The sequence below is a fragment of the Miniopterus schreibersii genome, assembly GCF_964146895.1.
Source record: "Miniopterus schreibersii genome assembly, chromosome: 2".
In the NCBI taxonomy this organism is placed as follows: Eukaryota; Metazoa; Chordata; class Mammalia; order Chiroptera; family Miniopteridae; genus Miniopterus; species Miniopterus schreibersii.
This window is the reverse complement of record NC_138102.1, coordinates 116,592,626-116,607,255: the sequence shown is the minus strand read 5'-3', so window position 1 is coordinate 116,607,255 and position 14,630 is coordinate 116,592,626. Positions and strand designations below refer to the sequence as shown.

The following is a 14,630-nucleotide window of genomic DNA, read 5'->3' as shown; positions in this document are numbered from 1 at the left end:
TTTGGAATTCTCATTAAGTTTCTGGAAATTCTCAGTAAGTTCATTGAGCATCCTTATAACCATTGTTTTGAATTCTATAACTAGTAGTTAGCTTGCTTCCATTACATTTAGTTCTTTTCCTGGAGGTTTCTCCCATTCTTTCATTTGCATCATGTTTCTTTGTCTCTGCATTTTGGCTGCTTCCCTCTGTTTGTTTCTATATATTAGGTAGAGCTGCTATGTCTCCCGGACTTCATAGAGTGGCCTTGTGTAGTAGGTGTCCTGTAGGATCCAGTGACACAGCCTCCCCAGTCACCTGAGCTGGGCACTCCAAATGTGTCTCTGTGTGGGCTGTGTGCATTGTCTTGGTATAGTTGAGCCTTGATTGTTGTTGGTTTCATTGGAAAGGATCAAACCCCAGGCCAGTTGCCTGTGAGGACCAGCTGCAACTGACTACAGCAGAAGAGCTGCTGTGCAGGAGATACCCCTACAAAGGAGGATTTACTTCAGTGGAGCTTTGGTGTTCACTGTTTCCTCCCCTTGAGTGTGTAGGGTGTGGATCTGGCATGGTCTGAAGCTGTTCACTGGGCTCACTGGTTCTGGGGCCTCCCAGTACATGCAAAGTCAGTCACTGCCTGTGCCCTGCCTGGGGCCACCCAGCACAAGTTACTGATATGCAGATGGGTGCTACTTGTGCTGGGCTTGGAGGTGCCTAGGAGAGGCCAAGCTGTGAACCAAGGTGGCCTGCTGCTAATGCTGGGCCTGGGACAACTTGGTGAGAGGTGCAGAGCATGCTGAGGCCAACTGCTGCTTGTTGGGAGCTTTTAGGAAAGTCTGAAGCATGAGACAAGAGAGTCCAGTTGTATAGAAAAGCCACTGAAAATAGCTTGGATGAGCCCACAAGCTGGGTGGGGCGGGATTTCAGGGAATCACCAGGGTGGGGTCAACAGTGTGAGACAGGTTGATAGAAGCTCATATATGGTGCCTGCCTGTTGGTGGTGTGCTGGGGAGGGCTCAGCAAAGGAACAATGGACTCTGGCAGCACTCTTGTCTGGGAGAAATCTGCCCCCAAAGATCTTGCCCTGATGAGAGACAAATTAATCTTCCCCCTATGTCCCTGGTTCCTTTCAAGCTGCTGCCCAGCACTTGAGCTCAGAGGGAGTGAGTATGAGTTAAGACCATGTGGGGGCCCTTTAAGTGGAACTGCCTGGCACTCTAGCAGCCTCCATTTTAGTAATCCTCAATCCCCATTGGATTTACAGCTTGGAGTTATGGGGACTTCTCTTCCCTGCACTGCAACCCTAGGTTGAGGGGTCTGGTGTGGGACTGGGATCCCTCAGCCAAGATATCCCTCCCAATTAAAAAATGCCACACGTGGGTGTGGGACCAGCCTGTTCCACACCTTCACTCCTTCTACCAGTCTCAATGTGACTTCTACTTTAATTCCTTAGTTGTAAGATTTCCATTCAGCTAGATTTTAGGCAGTTCTGAATGATGGTTGTTCTGAAGATTAGTTGTATTTTTGATGTGGTTGTAGGGAGATGCAGGTACTGCATTCATCTATGCTGCCATTTTGACTAGAAGCCCTACTTTTTTTTTTTTTAAATCCACCCTCTGGGGCTGTCTCTGTATACTTTAAAAAATATATATGTTTTTTTTTATTGATTTTAGACATAGAGAAAGGGAGGGAAAAACATCCATCAGCTGCCTCCTACATGCTCCCCCTACTGGGGATGAAGCCTGCTACCCATGCATGTGCCTTGACTGGGAATTGAACCTGCAAACTCTTGGTACAATGGGACGATGCTCAACCAACTGAGCCACATAGGTCAGGCCTCTCTGTGGATACTTTGAAAATGTTCTCTTTATCAGTGGTTTTCAGCAGTTGATAATGATGTATTTGATGTGATTTTATGTGGATTTACTCTGCTTGGAATTAAATAAACCTCTTGGAACTGATGGATTGATAGTTTCCATTAAAACTGGAAATTTTGGGCCATTATTTTTTCAAATATTTTTGCCTCCTTCCTATCCTGTTGTACTAGGATTCCAATTTCATCAATATTATACCAGTTGATATATCCCAGAAGTCGCAATTGCTCTGTTCTTACATTTATTATACTTTTTTCTGCCTGTATTTTCCTCTTGTTATTGCTCTGTCTTCAAGTTTTCTGATATTTTCTTCTTATCAGTAGATTAATTATCTACTCTGTAATTAATTTCATCCAGACTATTTTTTAGTTCCAGTTTTAGATATTGTGTTTCATCTCTAAAAGTTTCATTTATATCTTTTTTTTAACACCATTTGCAGTTTCTCTTCTAATCATCCTCATGTCTTCCTGAATCATCTTGACTAGAATATTTATAATGCTGTTTTAACATTCTTGTCTGCTGGTTCTGTCATCTTTTTCATTTTGAGTTTGATTGTCATTGATTTCTTTTTCCTGATTGGATCATATTGTTCTGCTTCTTTCATGACTGGTCAGTTTTGGTGGTATTATAAACATTTTTAAATATTACATTGGTGATTTATTAATTTTATTAATTTTTATTTTAAATGACATCTATTTTGTTTCTGATGTGCAGTAGCTAAATTACTTGGAATTAATGAGATACTTTCAAAGCTTGCTTTTAAGTTCTGCAGGAAATCTTTAGACTAGTGCTTATTTAGCCGCAATGCTATGGTTCTGACTTTCTGAGTATTCTCCCTAATGCCTCTTATATGTGTTCTTTCAACTTTGGCTTATTAGAATTCTTTTCAGACCTATGTGGACTCCTATAATTTTCCTGCCTTTTGCTTTCCACTGGTTCTTTCCCTTGTTCTTACATGGCTTTCTCTCACATATCCTCAGATCACTTCTCATTTGCCCAGGTCCAGGTGAATTGCATCCCAGAATTTTGAAAAACTTGCTATGTCCACTTTGGAATTTCTGGTGATGATTCTGGCCTAAACTCTTGTTTCTTTTAATGTCTAGAAGCATGCATTTGTTAAATGTTTCAACATGATTTATTATACATTTGACATTTGTATTATGGCTACATCAAGGCAGAACAAAGCTGAAAGACTGGGCATGTAACCTAATACCAGGTGAGCTGGCAACATGCAAGTGTAGGGAAAGGCAAACATTTATTAACATTCAGGTAGAAGCATCTGTTTCAGGATCCTCAGAGTTTGGATCAAGTCAGCAAGTCTTATCAATTTGATCAGGTAGTGAAAATACAAGTTTCGAACAAAATATAGACAAGGAGGAATGAAAGATTTAAATAAAAGGTTGTTAGGAGATCTGATTTTAGGACAGAAGCAGTTGACTTTTTGCCCTGACTTGGTTTCCCTGTGACTGTGTGGTTATAGTCAGGAAGATCTTGGTTCTGATGACTTCAGGAGGAATATAAGGTATCTTACAGAGGAATCACTGATCTGGTTATGTTCAGAATTTCTATATCTGATTTAATTTACCTGTAGAACAAGATAAGAGAGTCTAGGGAGTAGTCTCTGTTTCTTCCCTTGTCTAAGGTCTCTGCAAACTTCTAACACTCTCTTTTCAGATGTACAAGGGTGGGCAAAAGTAGGTTTACAGTTGTAATACAAGTAGATAATACAATAATTAATAAATAGCAATACAAGGATAAACTCTGTTTCATGAACTCACAAATGTAAACCTACTTTTGCCTACCCCTGCATTGGTTTCCTTGATTTGTTAACTGGTCTTTGGTTAAGAAAATAGCATTTTTATACCAAGTCAAATACCTATGTAATTTGCTATTCATGATAACTTGTGTATAACAGTTGAGGTATTGACTTTGCCAGAAATTCTTTTTTTTTTTTTTTTTTTTTAAGCTCAGTTTTCACATAAATTGCTAACGTTACACTGTTTTTTTAGGGAAACATTTTATGTATCCACATGTTTTAGAACATAACTTGTCAACTTCTACTTTGGAAATGTGCTTCCAAGTACAATTTAAGCTGTGTAGCCTGGAGGAAAGAGTATAATAACCCAGTGCAATGATTTTCAAAGGTGTATCCCCAAACCAGCAACTTTATCATCACCTGGAAACCTATTAGTAATGTAAAATCTTGGCCACTGTCCAGACCCACTTAATCAGAAACTAGGGGATGATGCCCAGTCTGTTTTTAAAAGTCCCTTGTATGGTTCAATACACACTAAAGTTTGGAAATTACTGTTTTTAAACAAGTACATTCTAATCTTGCCCCATACTATGTGATTCTGGGCAAGTAACTTAACTTTCCTATGTCTCTGAATCCTCATTGGTAAAATAATAATAATAGTATCTGTCTTATGGGGTAGTTATGAGAATTGAATGGAATAATACACATTTTTTTGAGAACAATTCCTGGAGGCACACAGAAATCTACCATTTTCTATTCCTAGGGAAATCAGACTATCTATAGGTTCTCAATCTCCACATATTAAGAGCATGCCTACCAGATGTAACCGGTCTCCTAACATGGTGGACTTTATAAAGGAAACCCAATGTAATCTAAGATTTCAAGTAATTTTTGAAATCTTGTTCGGGATAGCAAAAAATGATAACCATGAAAACTAATAGCAAATACTCCTATAGCATTTACTTTGTGCCAGCACTATTCCCATTTAATCCTTTCAATATGCCTAATTAATTAATTAACTAGTATCCCCATTTTATAGTTATGGAAAAGGAGTCACAAAAAGGCTAAATAACTTGCCCAAGGTCCTCACACAACTAGCAAGTGGAAGGGCCAGGATTCAAACCCATGAAGTGTGGTTCCGTAGTCTGTGCTCTTAACTCTTAGATTTCGGTACCTAACACTGATAATTATTGTAGGCATAGATATGCTATAGACATCTGTAAATACCACCTTAATTTAGAGCAACTAGGAAACACTGCCTTCCCTGAAGAGGCAAACTCTGCACTAAACCTCAAGTTTGGTAAGGTTTAAAATACAACAAACACAAAAAACACTCTGATGGAGGAAATATCTGAGAAAAGGAGGTAATGTGAAATGTTAGAAGACTGTGCTTCTCTTATATTGGGATTTAAAGCACTAATCTCTAAGTTTTAGGTCCTTATTTTTAGGATCAAGATTTTAGAGTGAAATCTTCCATACAAAAGGAAGAGTGTAATTATTTCCAAAAGACTCTGCTTGGCAAGGGATATTATTTATAATAAAAATAACTGGTAAACTATTTTTATATAGCTGTCTTTATTTTACAAAGTAACTATACAGACCAAGGCCAGGATGAGAAATAAAAGGTAGTTGTTCCCATTATTCAGAGCCAACTCTTTCGGGGTAATGGTTTTTCTGTTAGTTGTTGAGCAAATAATACATGAATTCTCTTGCTGATCCAGTATCAGTTTTCATTCAAAGAGCTGTCACGTTGCCAGTTGCAAATAGAAACAAAACTATGTCCTGAATAATCTTTGAATTTACTTATTTTTGTTTTTATGGAGCATAAACACTTATTTTGTTGAAAAGAATAAGCTTGTGGTAAATACATTTATATAAATCTGTTAAAATATAGATTTTTAAAATTTATTGGTGGTGACATTGGTATAAGATTATATAGGTCTCAGGTGTACAATTTGATAATATATCATCTGTATATTTTATTGTATGTTCACCACCCCAAGTCAAGTCTCCTTTCATCGCCATTTATCCCCCTATACACTCTTCTACCTTCCCCAAACCCCTCCCTTCCCCTCTGGTAATCACTGTGTCTCTGAGTTTTTGTTTTATTTTGTTTTGAATCCCTTCACCTTTTTCACCTGGCCCTGCAACCCTCCCCCAAAATATATATTCACATTTTACTTTTCTGGACTAGAGTAACACCAACTTGAAAATACTACCTATCAAATTTCACTTAGATTAGTTGGGCTAATACAGTGTTCATAATTTTAAGAAGATATTCATTTTTCTAAAGGGTTTAATATCTTGTAATCTATAAAATATGGATGTGTTAATGAAAGGATCAACTCACACTTTAACCAGTGCGTTCCAATGAACTTTACATAACCCCTTGATACCAACAAAGGGATTAGTTGTAGATTTCCCCGGTTGGCTTTTTACTTTCATGTCTAGCCAGTGATAACATGGACAAAACTGATGTACTAAAAAAAATCTTTTAAAACTTAAACCACAGACTCAGTTTGGAATCTCCTTTGGGAACATGTTTCACTCATTGATGATTAATAGAGCTTTTTAAGTGACAGAATATTCACCAGGAAGTTTTCACTAAATGAAATATTGATTCAGCCCTTGACTAAGAGGAACGCAGCTGGAAAAACTAATGTTGAGATACACTGTATCCTTATGCTTCATTTCCAACATGAATCAATGTGTTACAGCACTTTCTAATATATTCATCACAGACTCTTATAAGGCTGCATCTGAACTTACTTAAGGCCAATCCATGCACTATTAACATGTACAGATCTGAGAACTGTTCTTTTAAAAAAATTAAAGAAAAAAATATTTAAAAATAAAACACTAACTCCACTCTAGATAATTATTATATAAATCACAAATTTCAAGATACTGTCACACTTGTGAAGTTCTCAAGCAAACTAAATTTTCATATCCAAAAGAAGTTTGAAGTATTCTGACTAAAATAAACCATTTGGGGACTTTTAAATGTAAAGATGACAAATGTAACATCAAAATATTCCAAAGGTAAAAGTTCAAGCTCCATTGAACCACACACTCTAGAATTATTCCCTGTAGCTAAAATGGTGTACTTACTTAATAATATCTATATCAATAACCATGTTCAAAATATAGTGTTTGATGATAAAGTGATCATTTTGTCCCTTGATGATGTGGTGTCAGTTAACATCAGAATAGCTTCCACAAAATGCCCAGCTAAAACAACCAGAAGCAAACCTAATGTCTGCTATTACTTTTGAATTTATTTATTTTTAATTATTTTGTTTGGAGCATAAATGCTTATTTTGTTAAAATAAAATTTGCTTTGGGTAAAATACTGATCTATTAATCTGATAAAGCAAATTCTTATATTTTTTCCTCTAGGATTATATTAGGTTATTTGGTTTAAATGACTTTTTATTTTGTCATCACATTTTTCTGAATAGGAAGCTGGTTTGTAATATATATATTTGATATGTATTCTCTAATTTTAGTTTCACAGGAATACTTTTCTAAGAAACTTTCATACCATTTATATAAAACCAATGGCAGCCCAGGCCTGGTGGCTCATCAGTTGATTGGAGTATCATCACAAAGGTTGAGGGTTTGATTCCCAGTCAGGGCACATACCCAGGTTTTGGGTTTGACCCCCAGTCAGGGAGGCAAACTGTCAATCTCTCTCTCTCTCTCTCTCTCTCTTTCTCTGTCTGTCTCTGTCCTCCCTCTTTCTGCCCCTTTCTCTCTCCCTAAAATCAATAAACATATACTTGGGCCTAATTCTGGGTGCCCTCCTTTGTTCCGCTGATCTATTTGTCTATTCTTTTTCCAATACCTCCACACCCTCTTGATACTGTATCTTGATGTCAGGTAGTGTTAGTCTACAAACTTTGCTCTTTTCCATCAATATTGAGTTAGCTCTTTTGGGTCTTTTTGCCTCTCCATGTAAACTTTAGAATCAGTTTGTTGATATCCTCAAAATATCTTGCTGGTATTTTGATTGTGATTGTATTGAATCTGAAGGTCAAATTAAGAAGAACTGAACTTCTTGGCAATATTGAATCTTCTTATATATGAACATAATTTCATGGGACAGTTTTCCATTTATTTAGTCTTTTTTCAGAGTTTTCCTCATAAGAACTGTTAGTTTTTAATGAAGGAGTTTTACTTATTCAAGATGTCAATTTTGCCCCCGTAACCACCAATAGATCCTGTGGAAAGAGGCCTGCACTCTCCTTGTGGAAGGCTCTGGAGTACCTCTAAATAGCTGGGCTTGCTGGACAGTTCTTGCTGTCTGACTTGGTTTTTCACAGCATTAGTCTCTTAAATTGATGCAGACTTACATCTTGATGATTTTTATTATTATAATTCTTAGCAATTTCAAGAATAAAAAACATAATTTTAGATTTTCTAGATCATGAAATCAGGGTAATCCTTAACCCCTCTTGTTTTGGCCCTACATTCATTATGTTTTACTACAAAAAACAACCAAAATTCGCCTCTAAACAGCAACATTCAGTAAGGTTATTTTAATTATCTTTTTTTTAAAAAAGAGTGTATCTGTTATTATTGTCCTTATAATGCAATCTTTTATTTATTCCCAGCCCATTTCCAACTGCTTGAATCTCTCATTTGTACCTTAGAAGAAAACAGTTAAATATAAAGAACTCTAAAAACTTATTTTGTACGTGACAGAAAACTATAACATTTTTAAACAAATTTAACAGTATTATTTTCTCTACAAAACAGTGACAGTTTCTACGATACACTCTGTGCTTATTTAAGTAATAAGCAAATGGTTATTTTAGATATAAACTCTCCTTTTCAAGATTTCTTTTTTAATATTTTCAACAGGCATTCTTTGCTTAAAATATTACCCGCTCTAAGGATCCTCAATGGTGAAATGCTAAACTCCTATTCAGAAAGCCACACTGAAGAACACTGCCAACTAGAATTAGGTCGTTTCCTGGTGCTCTGTCAGTCCCAGATTGCAGAATTCAACTTACTAACTGAAAATTATATTACTGGAAAAGGGTAAGGCTGTTATCTTTACCTTGTCATAATTAAAAGATATAATGTATTTTATACATATGATTAAAAAATATTCTGACTAATACAATCCTACTTTTGGGATTAGAACAGTGTGTTTTAGGGATATTCTCCCTTCAAAAACAAGGCATCACCTTTTTATTGTTTGAAATATATTAATATCTATTTTGAACATTATTTAAAAGTTAAAATATTAGGTAAAATAAAATAAAGCATGAGGATAGTTTTAAGGCAAGATGCAAACATTCATTCAGTCAGTCGTTCAATTAATCAATTAACTTTATTCAACAATTATTGTAGACAAGACACAATCATATTAATGTAAAAGAAAATTATATAAATAAAGAGTTGCGATGGAGCAAGGCAAGTTTTATAATATAGATAATACTTATGTATGTTATATTGCACATATTTTCTATTTATATATTAAGATATTATGGGACCATAGTGGAGAAAAACAGTCCATACATGCATGTATTCAGGGGACAGAAACTGAGAGTAAATTCCTAATCAAATATCAGAGAAAGAGAACTTCCCATTTCCCATCCCAAATTTTGAATGCATTATTATGAATGAGTAACAATTGATCTTTTTGTGTTTCCTAATTTTCATTGCTCCAGAAAACACAAATGAAAAAGGAAAGGGATTTCATATTTCACTTATGATGAGATTCCATTGTAACTGGAACAATAATATGTGCCTCCAAATGTCTTAATTACTAAATTATATTCTTAAAATATTACTATTTGTACTTTCATACATGTTCATCTATATGGGAGTTGGTTTTCTATTTAAATGTTTTAAAATGTAATCTGTTTATATAAAAAATAAACTTCACTCCTTTAAAAATAATCCCAATTTTTATGGATAGCTAATGTTTACTTTCAACAAATACTAAGGTTATTTAGATTTATCTTTTCACAAACCTAAACTTACATCTTCTTGTATATGTAGGGTCATATACAATTTTTTATGTAAAGGTGAGCTTTGACATCTCTCATGCTAAAATTTAGATTTCTCGATTCCTTTATACAATTTATTAACATTAGCATTGAAAATGGAAAGTAGGCTGTACTTTATGTATTTAATCATAAATAGTGGTAAACTTAACACCTAGCCATAAACATTTGATATTCTGATATTGAATTTAACCTTTCTACGTTATTAGCCAACAAAATTAATGAAATATAAAAATATTAAAAGTATATTGGAGCAGCTTATACAAATATTTAATGATACCTTTGTGAACATAGGGACTGTCTATCTCTACATCTTAGGAAATATAACTTTCATTTTGTATGGTTTAGGTAAAATTTTTATACATATTTATTTATATCTTATATTGTTTCAGAATAAATTTAAGGCAGCTTGGGGCTATATATAGACAATATATATTTGCAGTAAGTAAAATTAAAAAATAATAAAACAGTAATAAAGGAAGATGAATGAAATATACCAAGGGTAAGGCTCACACAAGTGCAAAGTCCTTTACATTTGCTGTTTAGGGCTGTAATCTGGCAAACTAAAAGTTTGATTAATTACACAAGCTATAACCTTAGTAAAACAGATATCCAACAATTGTTCAAGAGAATCACAACCATTTATGACTTAAAGTATTTGAATTTTCTTTGGAATGGATTATTTTTCCAGATAAAAATGGGAATATAAACTTTCCCATAATAAAAATTCTTTGTTTAAAAGTCCAGTACAAATATTTTGCATGGCAAGTGTCAATGTAGAAAGTACTTTTAACTTTGTTTCATAAATAACTTCTCCAAATTTAGGCAGCCATGACTTCTCATGTCTATGGTAGTAAAAGCATGGATTTTTCTCATTCATTTGTACCAAAAATACCTAGAATAAAAATGGTTCTAAAACTTCCAGACATTTTGTCTGGATTGACAGATCTATATTAGCTATACAAATATTTTCAAATTTTGTTAGAAATGATATTTTTTATCTAAACAACCAGAAATAAGTTTTTTATTGTTATAATAAAGCTTATTGTTCATGTCAGGCCACTCAGGGAAAATTTCAAAATCTATACAAGTTTTAATATTTGCTGATCTTATTATTAATTGTTCTCATTATTTGTTCAGGAATATATTCACCTTGGATGCTGCAGAAAATCTCTGTCATTATTTTAAGAAGTTAATGACACTTAGTAATGAATTCCGATATGCACATGAACAGGGAGATGTAAGTACCACCAAGAGAGGTGAATCAGAAGCCCAGCAAAATCACTTGGCTCCTGCAGACAGTGACAGCATATTGCAAAACAGAGCCCTTCACTCTTGTGCAAACAAACATAAACTGGACTCACCAGATATTTCTGAAAAATGGATGGACTATGGTTCTAGTCCTTCCCTATTAACCAATTCCTTATGTGAAGCTATGGAAGGAAGAAATCAGGAAAAAATAGTAGACCAGAAGAGAGAAGACAGCAAGGCAAGCAGTATCCCCACCAAAAGAATCCCATTCATGGAAACAGTGATGACAAGCTACCTGCCGAGGAATCACCGAGATATTGAACTTTATGAAAAAAAGTAAGATTTATAGATCATTTTTCTTTTACAGTTGTGTATTTTTAATTTTTTTTACAGCTAATCTTAGTCAATGTTACCAAATAACAACTTGGTAAAGGATTTAAATCATTATTATATTTTATATTAATCCCTTTAATTATCTTCTTATGGTATGCACAAATTATTAATTATAGTACAGATTAATTTGATTGTATTATGGCAGGTTGTCATTTAATTGACTAGTTTTTCATTTAAAATGAGTAAATACAAAGTTATTTTTCTGCCTCCTAATCTCTAAATAATTAGAATAAAATTTTAAGGAAATATAACATACATTATTTTATGTCAGTCAGAGAAAAACAAATATCATATGATTTCACTAAAGAACAATATAAACAAACAAACACAATAGAAACAGACTCGATGCAGAGAACAGACTGGTAGTTGCCAGAGGGAAGGGGAGTTGGGGACAAGGGTGAAAAAGGTCAAGGGAATGAGAAGTATAGATTGGTAGTTACAAAATAATTATGGGGATGTAAAGTACAGCAAAGGAAATATAGTGAATGATATTGTATGGTGCCAATAACTATGTATGGTACCAGTTGGGTACCATAAATATCAAGGGGAACATTTGTAAAGTATTTGATTGTCTAACCACTGTGTTGTACAGCTGAAACTAATACAAAATAATATTAAATGTAAAGTGTAATCGATAAAAAAATTTAGAAGAATAAATACTACATTATTCTAAAAATAATATAAAGAATACTTTCTAAATATTCTGATAATTTAATTTAAAAAAAATAAATACTTTTCATGTGCTGTTTATTTGCTTTTTGGCCCAGTAAACATTTGGTGAGTATCTCTGCAAGTATTTGAATGCATGTGCTATAATTTTCTTTGGCATAACAACTTGTTGGGCAATATTCTTTGAGATTAATAACATAAACCCCCTTCTAATTTTTAAAATCTTTTATTTTAAAAGAAATGGTTAAAAGAAAAGAAATCCCACCATTTCTTTTAACCATCAAAGATTGGTTTTTACTTTGAACTGTCAATTTTTTCTGTTCTTTACTTTTGGCATCAATGTCAAGCCAAGAAAATTAAAACTGGTCAAATTCAGCTTCTCCTATAATAACAGGACTAAACAAGGAAGAATGCAGATTATCAAGTAGCTAATCTTGCTTTTCCCAATCTTCATTCTCTCAGGATTTTTCAGTGTGAATGGTAATTTTTTTTTCTGGGAGCTATATTAAAAAGTTTCATGTAGTGAAACTAACATATATTTCCTAATATATATATTTTAATTTTCCTGAAGGTCTTTAACATTTCCTGATATATATTTTACCAATTTACTTAATTGATTGCTTTTGCTCTATAGGGGGGAAAATATTTCTTCTATTCTCACAAGTTTTCATTTGGGACCCCTATAACAAAAGACAGATTAATGAGAGAAATACATAAATATTAACTTATTTAACATGTTTTATGCTACATGGGAGCTTGCATTAAAAAAATGAGGACCCAAAGAAATAGTTAAACCTGAGCATTTTTATATTAGGTTGGATGAAGAATGGAAGGTCTTAGTAAAATATGATATCATGCAGGGTATGAGCTAAGAGAAGTAAATGGGAAATGTATCAAGGGCTGTTCGTTCATATCCCTCTTGTCCTTCATCTTGGGATACAAATGCTTTTTTCCCCTCTGGGTATCAGGAAGGCAACTCCCCCATGAGTATTTTATGATCTGCTTCCAGGGAAGGTCAAAAAAATCATCTTGCACATGAGTTTCCTCAAATTTTTCAAGTTAAAATATTAAATATGCCAACACACCAAATTTTGGAGTAACATGTGAGGGGGCCAAAGTTTTCCCACCCCAAAATATGACTTTTGGTGTATTAAATTTAAACTGGTTATTAGGGAACAAAAGACAAAAAGGACCTTTGACCATCTCCCTTTACCTACCTAAAGGATTTTAAAGAACCTTCTCTGGAAAGGGAGATATCATCATCACGGATAACTATCATTTAACATAAACTAATGTGCGATAGAGAAGAACCTGACAGGGTTAATTTTTCAATGTCTTCTCTGTGTCTCACTGTTAAAAATGGCCCAGCAAACATTTATTTACCAAACATTTGCTTTTCATTTCTGTGTGAATTGCCTTTCTGCCCTTCGAAGTCTGAAACTACCACCTCTTCCCTTTCTCCTTAGCTCCAGAATGGAATAGAAACCTCAGCTCCCCAATCCCTCTTTGGGTCTCATTTCTTATGGCTCCATCGCATATGCATTGTAATAAACTTGGATATTTTCTTCTGTTAAATTTGATTTTTAGCCCAGCTAGAAGAACTTAAAAGTTGAGTGGAAAATTATTTTTGTTACTGGACTAAATAAAGTGGCCCGTTTGCCTGAGTGCATCAAAGCCCAATAAGACAGGAACAGGAGTTTGCAGCAAAGAAAGTAAGGGTTTACTCTTATGAAGTGGCCCATGCCAGGAGACACAGGGGAGCTAATGCTCAAAGACCTGGCTCCCCTTAGCCTCTAGGGAATGGGTTATATAGGGGAAACATAATTAATCATGATGACTAAGAAAGTTAGGGTCATCTTCTCTACTGATTGGTTCATGCTAGGGTAGGGGGTAGTTGATCAGTGCATCCAGTCCTGTTGTCAGCCATGGCTTTTCTGGGCCCTGAGCTGAAATACAGCTGAGGCCTAGATGTTATCTCTAGGTTGATAGAAACTCTATCTCTGTAGTCAGTAGACCAGAGCTTTTGTCTCCTAAGATTATTTGATGCTGACCAGAACTCTTTGTACTGAGGGCTTAATGATGAAGGGAGTGGTTGTGCAAGGAGAAGGAGGCAGGTGAGTCAGGGTGTTGGGTGAGGCCAGTTTGAATCAAAAGGAAAGAAAGGAGAAAAGGCCATGTTAAAGAAATGAAGTTGCTGCATGGTTATATTTTTTTGTGCCACCCACATGTCCTGAACCCTATTAACTCCAAACACACATTAATAATATATATATAACTTCTTAATTCATAATAAATAAAATAGCCAAATGATGATAATAAGGAAGGATGAAGAACTGAAAATATTGAGAGACCAAAGACCTAATGAATAAAGGGAAAAGAAAGTGTGTACCCTCTTGCTGAACCTTGCCATTGAGTCAGGAAGGCTCACTCTCAGTTGTAGAGGGTGTTTCCTAAGTGATTTACATGTGTTCTTACACTAAGGACATTTTTATTATGATGACTTTTGCTAAAAATAAGACGGTGATGATGATGTAATAATTGGAGTTGTTTTTCTTAACATGGAGAGCACCCTATGTTCAGGAAGCCCTAAAGTAACCTTCTTTACATGCCTTCCCTGCTTTCAATACAGTGAAAGTGTCCTTGTGTTAGTTTCACTGAAGAAAATATCCCTCATTTACAGTCCCCCCCCC

At 34.7% G+C, this 14,630-nt stretch overlaps 1 protein-coding gene across 1 annotated transcript in view; it reads left to right on the top strand.

Moving 5' to 3' along the window:
- Nucleotides 1-14,630, top strand: part of LRRIQ1 (leucine rich repeats and IQ motif containing 1) — a 200,340-nt gene that overhangs the window by 63,051 nt on the left and 122,659 nt on the right. The window contains exons 14-15 of the mRNA XM_081131043.1: nt 8,474-8,653; nt 10,768-11,214. Of these exons, the coding sequence (XP_080987169.1) occupies nt 8,474-8,653; nt 10,768-11,214 (627 nt within the window). The remainder of the gene's footprint in view (nt 1-8,473; nt 8,654-10,767; nt 11,215-14,630) is intronic.